Source organism: Gadus morhua, chromosome 14 (genome assembly GCF_902167405.1).
Source record: "Gadus morhua chromosome 14, gadMor3.0, whole genome shotgun sequence".
Lineage (NCBI taxonomy): Eukaryota > Metazoa > Chordata > Actinopteri > Gadiformes > Gadidae > Gadus > Gadus morhua.
Genome location: NC_044061.1, coordinates 25,511,691 through 25,524,464, shown reverse-complemented (window position 1 = coordinate 25,524,464; position 12,774 = coordinate 25,511,691). Strand labels below are relative to the sequence as shown.

The 12,774-nt window shown below is 43.5% G+C and overlaps 1 protein-coding gene across 2 annotated transcripts; it reads left to right on the top strand.

The window, feature by feature from the left end:
* The first annotated feature begins 2,461 nt into the window (after positions 1–2,461).
* aktip (akt interacting protein) lies at positions 2,462–12,774 on the top strand. 2 transcript variants are annotated; one of them, XM_030377466.1, is made up of 10 exons: positions 2,462–2,624; positions 3,762–3,895; positions 6,892–7,103; positions 7,503–7,567; positions 7,703–7,803; positions 8,824–8,912; positions 9,420–9,518; positions 10,064–10,171; positions 11,179–11,239; positions 11,630–12,774. In XM_030377466.1, exons 2-10 carry the CDS (start codon positions 3,848–3,850, stop codon positions 11,735–11,737), a joined length of 891 nt encoding a protein of 296 aa, XP_030233326.1. In that variant the 5' UTR covers positions 2,462–2,624; positions 3,762–3,847; the 3' UTR covers positions 11,738–12,774. The 2 variants fall into 2 exon arrangements, with proteins under 2 accessions (XP_030233326.1, XP_030233324.1); XM_030377464.1 differs by having other exon boundaries at positions 6,889–7,103.

Genomic DNA, 12,774 nt, shown 5'->3' with positions numbered 1-12,774 from the left:
ATCGGAATTAATATGCGTGGCTCTCTCTCTTCCGTTTATAGACTGAGGTTGCAGGTGACTTTATCAGGGGTAACATTATCGAGAGCTTTGCCGCCAGATCCTTCATCACGCTGGCGTTCAAGTTGCCCGAGCACTTGTCACTGTCAATCACACCGGTGATAACACACACATGATTCTCTCATTTGGTTTAATAAAATCTCCAGGCTTATTTGAACCGCCGCAGTCATTACAGCAAATAATTGCTGCATTGAGGTTTTAGCCAGGCCAGCGCCCGAGGGATAAGGCGAGACTATTGCCACATATGAAGGATACGGTTGATTTTTTAACCTTTACTCCCTCGTTGTTCATATTCCTAAAATGAATTTTGCATTTGAATCCAGCTCTGGCTTTCTTTATTCAAACTAACATTGTTATTACTTATTATCTGCATGTGAACTCATCTGTTTTCACTTTTTTTTTCTTTCTTCTGTCACAGAGGATATCACCAGGGGCTTCCAATGGCAATTTTTAACTGTCATTTAAACCAAATTGCAGATCTGAATTGGCGAGCCTGACATTCTCTGAAGGGATGATCTGACAGGAAGCATAAGTTGTGAGCATATTTCAGCTCAGGTTCCAATTTCGGCGCCACCCTTGGAACCGTATAAGCAGAGAATGCTATTGAAAACGGGACCATATAAATCTTTTACCGACAAGCATATTCAGAAACCCGAGTGATTCAATCAGATCACTGATAGATGCCAAATTGACCCGTGAACTCTGATGGCGGGTCACATTATCTCCTCCCAGTAATGTCCCCAGTAGAATGGCCTCCAGCATAACTCACTGGGAACGAATACCATTCTGACGACGAGCCCAGTGCTTATAGTGGCTTTAAGAGGCAGCGGGCTACCATTCCCCAATCCACACTCAAAATACCCAGACACACATTATTTGTATGTGTGTGTATATGTGCGTGTATATTATATATACATATATATATACGTATATACGTATATATATATATAGATATAGATATATATACATCATTCCCCATTCCACACTCAAAATATCCAGACACATTTTATTTATGTGTGTATATATAATACATTTATATATATGCATTGCAAATAACATCAGAATTGATGTTGAATTGTGGAGGTTTAATTAGATACAAAATGTTTCAAGATAAGTGTAATTCTTAATCTAGGTTGAAGAGGTCACTGTGTCACGCGGTTAATCCAATCTCCCTCTTTAATTGCATTCATTATTGCGTGTGTATGACCAAACAAGGTCACAGTCGTTAAGTAGACAACAAATGAATGGCAAAGACAAAAACCTCATTACAACAACAACAGTGTGGGGAGCTGTGGCCTTGTTTGTGTCTGACAGATGATCTCAATGTCGGCAAAGTCAAAAGCAGGCATAAAGTTATTAGTTTTGAGGTGGTCTTTGATTTGTCTGTGTCAAAGGGGGGATGGTAACCTCTCCCCACTGGCTGCCCCAATGAAAGAGCAGGACACTAATTAGCTTTGTCAGTGAAGTGTACTTGGCTAATTATACAATGAGACAATAATGGAGTCAATAATTTGTATTTACTCTGGAAGTTGGACAATGTCATTTTTCCCAATTAATGCAATCACTCATGCGTTAAATTAGTTTTTTTTTTCTGAGATAAATAATTACGGCTAATTGTTCAGAAATCAATCAATCTCCAGAATGAAGTGCCATTGAAGCGTGGTCCAAACTTCTGTGTGATGGCCATGTCAAATGGCTTGGATGTGCTGTGCCACAAGGGACCAAGTGATTTAATGAGACAATAACAATGAAGACATTGAAGACCATATTAACAGATTAAAAGATAAACATCTTGAAATATACTGTTATGTTTAGGTCATAGATTGAAAACAATGCATTGTAAAAGGAATGGGATGCTATACTGTGATTTAGGCATCGGAACATATCTGACAATGAAAAGGAATTCGAATTATGTGATATGCTTGATTTCTGATCACAATTTATATTTCTTTGACAATCAAAAGGAATTTGATGATGTGGGTTATGAATAAACAATGTACTTGATTTCTGTTCACAATTTATCTTTATTTATAATTTATAAATTTGATACATGGTTACATTTGTATAATCTGTCAATGTTTTGCGAAACTGGCCACTAGATGGGGATTGCCTGAAGATTTATATTTGTTTAGGGCAGGGACGTGTGCAATATTTCTCTGGACATTCTTGTTGAGATGCTGGATTAGGATGAAGTCTAATGTCTTTTAAAATGCAATACACTATAACAATAGAAAGGATAATACAAAATACAAATAATATTATTCTGATAATTATAATGTGAAACAGTCTGCTGGATTTAGTTAATGTCAGCACTAAACGAAATATTTTGTTAGCAGAACAACCATCGGCATCCAGCCAATAGCAGCGCTCAAACCGGATTTGAAACGCCCCCTCAAAGAGTAACATTGACTTCCGGTTCCTCTGTCAAATCACTTAGTTAGCAAAACAGCTATCTAGCCTGTGTGTGTTAGCTGGGTGACAGCTCGGAAAACCTCTGGCCGTACGGAGAGAAGTGGATCCGCCCGGAGGCTGACATCTCCCCCCCGGTGAACACCTCACAGCGGACGGTGAGTCGAGTGGTTGTCGTCCACGTTGACGTTAAACGCTACTTCGGTTAGCTCTGCCTGTTAGCTCGCTGTGCTACCTCTAGCGTCGGGTGACCTGGATGGAGCAGCTGAGCTACTGCTGCACACCGGGGGTTTAAAACAGGACACCGTGTCAACATGACACCGTGTCACCGTCAGCCTCGTTGTTGAACCTTTTCGACTACGTTTAAATCGCAATTTGTATCGAAGTTCGCATGTGAAGCTAAGTGTTGCTAGTGTTGTGTTCTGCTGCAGCTAGTTTAGTGGCTTTAAAGCCCCGGTCTGAGGGCAAACGTCCTCACCCTGTCATCAACAGAGTAATCACGCATTACCTCAGGCCAGCCGTCCTCACCCTGTCATCAACATGTCCGCACCATATCGCCTTGTTACAACGGAATAACCACATCATGTTACAGGTAGAGGAGGCTCTAAAGGCCGGGGCTGAGGCCGGCAGTCCTCACCCTGTCATCAACATGTCATCATGTTACAACAGAATGATCACCCATTATCTGAGGCCAGCGGTCCTCACCCTGTCATCACACATGCTATCAACCTGTCACAGCTGCATGATCACCCCATTGTCCAGGTGGGGGAGCGGCTGAGGCCAGCAGTCCTCACCGTCTTATCACCATGTCATGTTACTACAGAATGATCCCACCGTATTACAGGTGGAGGAGGCTGGGTCCTTGTTCTTAGGGACACAATGTCCTTAATCACAATGTAGTCCGTAGTCTGACTCGAGGGCTGATAATGGTTCCAAGTCGAGGCAGATGTTTCGACGCAGTTGGGATCCTGTTTATGTTCTTCCTCGGGTTTTAGTTAGCGGACCAATCACAGCCCTTGCTGCTGTGAGGCGAGGGAAGGTTCAAATTTTTGGTAGGCGCACGTCAGACCCTTGCGGTGGACGCAAGGAGGGTCCACAAAGACATGATGGGTCCGTAAACCCCCTTGCGTTGTGTCAACTTGGAACCATAATCAGCCCTTTAGAAACGCATTGCCTTTGTGCCTATGAGCAGATTGGCAGGTAGATCCTCTCCCAACCCAATATCAGTCAGTCGCTTCTAATATGTTTTGGTTACTGGTGGTCTGATTTGCTAAACCGGTCAATTTGATTATCAGACTCGACCTCGGATGGCAGCAGCAGCAGCACTGGTCGTCGTGGGACCCACATAGTGAACGAGGGACTCAGGTTCTACCTCCAGGTGATGAGCGTCAACCCCTTCTGGAGCATGTCTACCAGCACCAGTCGCAAGGTGAACCTCCACACGGCAATGCAACCAGTGCAGCTTCCTTACCTGTTTCACTGTTTGCTTCGGTTTGATCTTGGTATTGGTATCTGTGACAATGTTGTTGTTGTTGTTGTTGTTGTTTTTTTCAGGAAGTTTTTGTTCTAAGATTTGAGTGCGGCTTATATCTCATGACATTCACATGGGAGTCATTTTCACTGGCAGCTTAAAACACGCAGTTCTTCACCTCCACAATGAACTGTAGTATGAGGCACATCCATTCTATCTAATGCTATGGAATTGCATAGCATGGGTTTTCTACATTGTCAGTTTATGCTGGTGTGAACCAAGTTATATTTGTACAGAGTTGTGATAAAAAGACAAGAACACAATTTAATATTTGATTTCTAACTCTTCTTTACCCTTCTTTAAATAGTTTATTTCTTTACCTTGTTATTTTACAATTAAATACCACTGAACCTATATAGACCTCAAGCTTTCTTGGGTTGAAAGTATTTGGTCTTGATCAACTCCCCATGTAAATACCATTGTCTCAAGTTGATGTAAGGATAAACAAATAGAGACTGCTCAAATCTTTTTACAGATCAACTTTTCCTTCTGCAATGCTGCTGCTTTAAGCTCCCACAGCTGTGACAATGACTTCCTGACTCCCCAGATAGTTGGCATGCATGTGCTGTTTGGGGGGGGGGGGGGGGGGGGGGGGGGGGGGGGCACGGGGAATGAGGGCAGACCTCCTGCAAGTGCCGAAATCGACCTGCCACACCCTTACTTTTTTTACAAAAAAAACAATCCCTGGCTTTGTGAATGTCAAGACGGCATCGTTGGTTCAGAGCCCCGTACTCAGACTGCATTCCAGCCATAGCTGTGTTACCGACTGTTGTTCCTGGGTGAGCGCTATTCCTAGGCTCAGAGTTAGGGCTGCCCCGACCGACACTCACATGGGGTGAGGGCAGTGTGCTCCTCTCTGGTCGTCATGTTGCCTCAGAGGTCCTGCCAAACCAAAGTCAGTCAAAGAGCGAGACTGCCTTGTTGTTTCCCTGCACTGTTAGTGAGTCTGAATGCATAGGCTGTTGTACTCAGGTTGACCCTCCTGGGTCATTGGCTATGAAGGTATTATTTTAGCAAAAGTCTCTAGCACCTGTAACTGCAGATTTTGTATGCGTACACTAAAGTCACAAATGTGTAACAGTCAATTTGAAGTCGTAAATATTTATTTTGCATGTGTACTCTGAAGTCACATGTGTGTAACAGTACGTTTGAAGTCGTAAATAATTTTTCTACCATTGTAAAAACTAAATACTAGGGTCTACGATTTCACAAGTCTGTGTTACAGGTGCACAAATCCTATCCTGTGCATTACAACTTCAAAGAGTCATGCAATTGACTCCTTTGCTGCAATCATTGCAGCGCAGTTGGTGCAAATCACATTCGCACACCCGTGTTTCGTAACCCGAGAACATGCCCAAAATGTGTGCATTCGTAAACCCACATGTGAACTAATGCATCAGAAGTTGCACACCTGTGAAAAATTCCTCACAAATAAAATGATATAGAACGCTATGTTGATTCAGCATTTTAATGAGCGAGCACAAGTCCATCGTTTCCACTGCTCAAATCTGCTCCTGCAAGTCTCAGCTGTGGGTTTTTTTGCAGGTAGTTTTGCAACACGTCTAGGTGGTACATGTGTAGCAAAAGTGATTTGTATCCATATCAGGCAGAGCGTCCGTGGGCGGGCAAAAAATGCAGCAGTAACCAATGAAAGTCGCAGGCAGGGGGTGGATTTTTCAAACTACACTGGGACCATCCAAGGAGACCATTAAAATACATTGGAGGACACTTGCGGCATGTTAATGCAATAATTTGGGAGGAATTCAGTTGATTTAATTTGACATAATGTAAGATACCCAACTCCGTCGTGTAGGATGCCCTCTTGTCTACTTTCAAGCCTCCAGAAAGTAAGAGTTTGCTTGGATGGTCCCAGTGTAGTTTGAAAAATGCAGCCCCTGCCGGGGACTTTCATTGGTTAACGCTGCAATTTTGTCCCGCCCACGGACGCTCTGCTTCATACGGATACAAATCACTTTTGATAGACGTGTTGCAAAAGTATCCGCAAGAAAAACAACAGCTCAGACTCGTATCAGCAGATTCTAGCAGTTGTATCGATGGACTTGTACTCATTAAAATCCTAATTGGACATAACGATCTATATAATTTCATTTGTGAGGAAATATTTCACAGATGTACAACTTCTGATGCATTAGTTCACATTTGGGTTTACGAATGCACAACTTTTGTGCATGTTCTCAGATTATGAAACGCGGGTGTGTGAATGTGTTTTGCACCAACTGCGCTACAATGATTGTAGCAAAAGTGTCAAGTGCATGACTCTTAGAAGTTGTAACACGCAGGATAGGATTTGTGCACCTGTAACAAAGACTTGTAAACTTGTAGACCCTATTAAGTGTTTACAATGGTAGAAAAAATATTTACGACATCAAATGTACTGTTACACATTTCTGACTTTAGAGTACACATGCAAAATAAATATTTAGGACTTCAAATTGACTGTTACACATTTGTGACTTTAGTGTACGCATACAAAATCTGCAGGCACAGGTGCTTAAGACGTTTGCTACAATAATACCTTCATAATTGGATATAAGTGCATTATAAATAAAATTTATTATTATTATTATAATTGGCCTGGTTAGTTGGCCGGTCACATTTATAGTTTCGACAGTGTAGCAAGTACGGTACTGGATACTCAGTGGCCAAGAATGTGTCAATTAAGTAGCTGTCAGTAACGTCTTGCCTCAACAATCAATGTTAACAATTAGGTTTGCATCCACAGTTCTACTGCTCATATTTAGTGTCATATTTTATTTTTACTTATTAACTTATTGATTAATAAATTACGTATGGTCTCATGTTAAGCTACAACCGGAGAGACACAGCTGGTTGTCCACCTCCACGTGTTCACCTGTGTGTCTCCCCCCCAGCAGAGAGCTGACGATGGGGAGGAGCAGGGCAGCCAGGGCGAGCCCCGGGCCAGCCCCGCCCGCCTCTCCTTCGGGAAGAAGCAGCTCCCGGCCATCCCCAAGAACGCCGCCCCCGTCACCAAGCTGACCGCCACGGCCATGGTGCCGCCGGCCACCAACGGCACGCACGCCTCCTACGGGCCCTTCTACCTGGAGTACTCACTGCTGGCCGAGTTGTAAGTGGCGCCGGTGCCCCGGTTGGTTCAGGCCTTCTTCAGTGGGCCCCTGTTATGCCACCAGGTGTGGGTGCGATTACGAGCCGTTTGAAATTCTGCCTTTTACCTGTGCCTTAGCGACATCACAAGTGGGAGGGTCCACCTAGATGTATGATGGATAGATGAGCAGCATTTGCTTAATTCCTCTGGGTAGGCTGGTCCATCCGTCATACCTCTAGGTGGCCACGCCCACTTCTGATGTCACGAAAACACAAGAAAAATCGGATTTTCTTGTAATGGCTAATCACATTCACACCTGGTGGTATAATATGGGCCGTTTGAAATGCTTTACCCGTAACCGTGGTTTATGGTCTGTGTCGGTGTAACCGCGTTCCTTAATATGGTCTTTGATCTCTGCAGCACACTTGTGATAAAGCAGAAGCTGCCAGGAATATACGTCCAGCCGTCCTACAAGTCTGCATTAAGTAAGTAGAAATGTAAAGCATTTATTTCAGGCAAGTCTTTGATATTTTGTCTACCAATGTGGCTCCAAATCTCGCCATCTAAAACAGCGCTGTTGAATCGTCAAGCCGTGCTGTGCTTTGTTGTTGTCTTTTCAGTGTGGTTCGGAGTGATCTTCATCAGACACGGCCTGTACCAGGACGGCGTCTTTAAATTCACTGTGTACATCCCGGATAACTATCCCGACGGGGAGTGTCCTGTGAGTAGTACGCCTCCTCGTTCACATCGTGGTCTGGGTGCAGGATCAGGGAGGGGGCTGTCCTCCCGGTCGACAGAGAGTGGGTTCAATCCCCAGAGTCCATAGACAAACTGTAGGCATCGAAACGCCCCCACCTCCCCTACCTGCGTCTATACGACGTGTTTCCTAATTCACCGTAAACCTGACTTTATATTAAATGTACTTGGGTCGGTTTGCATGGCTAACGCCCGCCTCTGCACAGAAGTGATGATTTCCTTGTAGAGGTCTGGGATTCGTCCTAGCTGTTTGCCATCCAGCTTACAAAGACCAATCAGAGTCTGCTGTTGTTCTAGGAGGCGGGTTATAATGCAAAAGAGATGATAGACAAACTGCCGTGCACTCTGCTCATTTAGATTTCTGTATAGATTGGCCTATTGAGCCTTATCTTTGTTCATCTGCCTGCACACGTATCATTTAATAAAACCTCCATCGTCATCCCCACATTTATTATAGGCTACTAAAATATCAGCCTGTGTGTAATCTTGTAGCTAGACAACCAAACTGTTATCGGAGTGAAGCCTTGATGATGGTCTAAATGAGGCAGTTGATTCAAGCACGCTTCAGACTGCGTCAAAACAGGTTATGAAGCCTTTCTTACAGATTAGGGCTGGGCAATGATTCATTTCAGAGTTTTTAATTCATAAGCATATTGTGATATTTATCGTTTAGTCTGCTGTCCTTCTGTGCGGGTTCCAATGAGCTCAGCTTGCTTGTCATTACGTAAGTCTGATTTGGTGAAGGCGTTGTCTTTCAAGGCATGGCTCCGGATCAACTGCTCATGGCAAAAGGCCAGACTCTTGCGAAAGGGACTGGTAAGGCATCGTTCGAGAGACCGGTTAGACCAGTCCGTGTCTCGGCTGGTTGGAGAACCGTTCATTCATGTGTATTTGACTGTAGTCAAATGTGACATTTAAATTGTACCTTAGAGGGACATTCCAAGGTTTGCCTGTGAACAGTTTGTTTGCCTGCGTTGTGTTTCAGCGAGTGGTCTTCGACATCCCAGTCTTCCATCCACTGGTGGACCCAGTCTCCGGAGAGCTTGACGTCCGCAGAGCGTTTACTAAATGGAGGTGTGGATCGGTTCATCTTCCCTGAGTTCTGTTCATGTTTGATTAATGAACACAGCCGGCTTGATTCATAGTGTCTGGCCATTGTTAGTGGAGCCGCTAGGTGGCTGTGAGGAGTCAAATACGTTCAAGCCCGTTCTGTAGCCCATTTATCCGTTGGTCTCACTGGAATTCACTGGCCTACTTATAAAGAATTGTGTCACAGGACCATTTGATTCTGTATGTACACTTACTACATACAAAGATGTCTCCCCTGGAGAAGTCGTATATCCTCCCTAGTATTTTTATTGATATTTTCCTGTTTCAGAATTGGGCACGCATGACATGTACGCATAGTACAAGGTATTTTTCTGGGTGTTTCCCTCAAAACACATTTTCGTTGAAGTACATTTTACCCAGTGTACTGCCAGCCTTACAAAAAGGCCCAGTATGACCCTGGGGGGGATACAAGTATCCATTTTGCAGAACGTCTCCATGTCTAGAACCTTCATGTCTTTCTGTGTCCTGCAGACGGAACCACAACCACATCTGGCAGGTTTTGATGTATGCGCGTACGGTGTTCTACAAGATCAACACCACGGAGCCATTGAACCCAGAAGCTGCTGTGCTGTGAGTCCCTGACACACCTCCTATCACCTGGAAGGGTTTACCTGTCAGTCATTTAGTAGATGTTTTTGTCCAAAGCATTGATGATGTAGGTCAAGAGCAGGCCTGGGCTGGCACTTATTGTATGTTGTACGTTCTGGCACCTAAAAATACTACTTAGCATCTCACCCTAGCTATCTTTGTTGTGTACGGGGAATGGGTTAACCTAGCCATTGTTACTGCTTGGTACTTGGTTCTGTGAACATCCTTACTGTACCGACAGCGATGTATTGTTTTTTCCCTGGCTTCTGACGATGTACTTATTCTAAGTCTCTTTTGATAAAAGTTTCTGCTAAATGTTAATGGTCAGACATTTTGGCTACAGATTACACATTTTGGCCACAGACTTAGTTTAGACAAAAGTACTACTTTGGAACAATAGTCAACTAAATGGCAAGTATGGAGTTGTACACATGAACCTTGTAATGAGAACATTTATGCATTATAAGTTGTGCATCTTACCTCCGTAGTTACTGATCTCTCCACTGCTGTCCCATTGTTCAACTCAGGTATGACAAAGATGTACAGCTGTTCAAAAGTAAGGTGGTGGACAGCGTGAAGCTATGCAACAGCCATCTCTTTGACCAACCCAAAATCGACGATCCATATGCAATAAGGTGAGCGGCTCGTCTGCATCCCACCACGGTGGTGAGGACAACACGCACCGAGGGGTCAGGGTCATAAAGTAAAACCACTAGAGTTGTTCCGATACTGATGCCATGTTTCGGAAATTCCTCAGATACTGCCTTTTGTATCGGCGAGTATGCAAGTCTATGCGCCGATACACCATATTACTAGCTCCTTCACTACACAGGCAAAGATGATCTCAAACACAGTGTTCTGCTGCGTTCTTTAATGGTCGGAGGTGGAAAGTTTGAATGGGAAACGCGTCATCTCCGACTAGAGCGAGGAACGGGCCGCATTTTTCTGTCCGAGCCCGGCCCGCGTCCGGCAGGGAAGTAATCGAGCCCGACCCGAACTCGAAAGGTATCAAGATATATATGTCTGAGTCCAACCCGAGCCCGACACAGTTAAAGTCAATTTTCTCTCACATTAGTAATGACACGTTTACGTTTGTAAAATGAAAGCACGCCTTTATAAAACAAATTCAAGGCATTTTGGAATTGTGAACCGATTCGCGCAACAAGCGCAGGTTAACTGCGAGCACAAGAGGCTCAATCATAACTTCATAAATTCACAAAAAAAGCCACGATCAATTAAAAAAAACTACTATCAAATTGAACGTCCTCCATCGCTCGCTTGCATGGCGTCAATCTCAAGGTACCGTCGGGTTTCCGTGCTCTATCTCCGACCAAACTACCAAGTCTGCAAAACATGGATGCATGAACGCTTAACTACAAGAATACAAATGCATTATTATAATTATAGATAAATGTAAATAATCTAGTTCTGAAAAAAAAAATGTGTTTCCAATAAGTGAACCGACAAAACGTGGCTGTCATCTTAAGAGAACCCTTCAATAAGAACCAGTGCTATTAGTAGTTACAATGCTAGATGCTTTATCGGTTTATACTCGGTTTTGGCCGATAGTCATGTTCAAGGATCGGAATCGAGAAGGAAAAAATGCTATTTGAACATCTCTAAAAACCACTTTGTTCTCTAGTTTCTCTCCGTGGAACCCGGCTGTCCACGATGAGGCCAAGGAGCGCATGTTTGCCCATAAAGTAAGTTGTTCTCTAAATTAACCATTGTATAACTAGTATCCTGATTCAATTCACCACCATTTACTTTAATTCACTCCAGATGTCAATCATTTTAGCTTCTGTCATTCAAAACCATGACAAAGTAGTGTGGTCGTCATTTCGGGAGATGGGTTTAATTATTCTACAATAACTTTGGTTGATGGCCCATCTTTTTAGATTTATTTTTCTGGATCCTGTTTTAACCAGAGCTCCAGCATTCCATAGAAAGGCCTGGAAGGGCCCCGAATTGCTCAACAAAGGGTGTGGGGCGAGCGGGTCCTGGGGGTGTGTGTGTGTCTGTGTGTACGTCGAGGTTGTTGTTGTCAGCCGCCGTTCAGTCAGCCAGCCGTAACGCTGCCCTCGTTCTCCTAGAGAAGACCAGAAGATCAGCACAAGGGAGTCCAGGTGACCGGCCTCTCCTGGGTGAAGCCCGGATCCACACAGCCTTTCAGCAAGGAGGACAACTCTCCCCAGAGCTGAGCCTGCAGTTACCACACAGCGGCCACCAGAGGGAGACAGGGAATAGAGCGCTGTCCCACCTCGGCTGTTCCTGTGACCCTCAGCACTTGGGTGGACTTGTTTTACTTGACTTAATTGCTTGGCTTTAAAAGACTTTTAGGCATCTGCCCAGACAGCTTTAGAATAAGGACACATCTTCGGTATTGTATGTAAATCGATGACAACTGGATGTCTTAGAAAACATTATCGGCTGCAATGCAATCAAAGAGCTCTTTCCTAATTTCAGTCGTAGGGACCCCTGCATATGGTTTGGGTTAGGTTGATTACTGTGCCGCCCAGAAGGTGCTGAGACGTGAACTAGTTAAAGTAAACTGCGTATATAATGCAGTATGTGGCCGACTTGCGGCCATCGGCCCGACGTTTAATTGACAGGAATCAGAATGTTTGATGGGATGACTCTAAGTAATATTTCAATTTTTTTTTCTATCTTTAAGACTTTTTCCCATTTTTGTTTTTCTTAAATATTTCTGTTAACGAGTCCGTCTTAAATAGTTCATAATATATTTATATCAAGCAGGCAAAGTACTTTTTTTTTTTTAAATGCTAAATTAAATAATCACATTTATTTTGCTCATTTAAAATGTTTGAGTTACCCTTAATGAGTTCATTAAAGGTTTGGTGTGAGTGTGTATATATTCGATGCTGTGGTTTCATAACATGGGTGTTTTGGGCCCAAGTGTCTCAAATATGCCCAAAACTATTTTCCATATACATTTTTGCAGTGAACATTCTGAGAAATCTGTTCATGGAACAATGAATGAGAACTTATTTTTTGAAGCTCAGACATATTTTGCTTTGACCTGTGACCTGTTGGGGGGGCCAGGTCAAACTGAGAGGCAGCCATTCAACATTGAGTGATACATGCAAGCTCTCTTTATACATGCTGATTAGCATTTAAAGGAAACTACTTTTTTTCACACGAATGACTGCAAGGATGCTTTTAGGAAATGTGAGATTCGATTATTTTTTTCTTTCTCAAATAAAAGGTATGAAATACA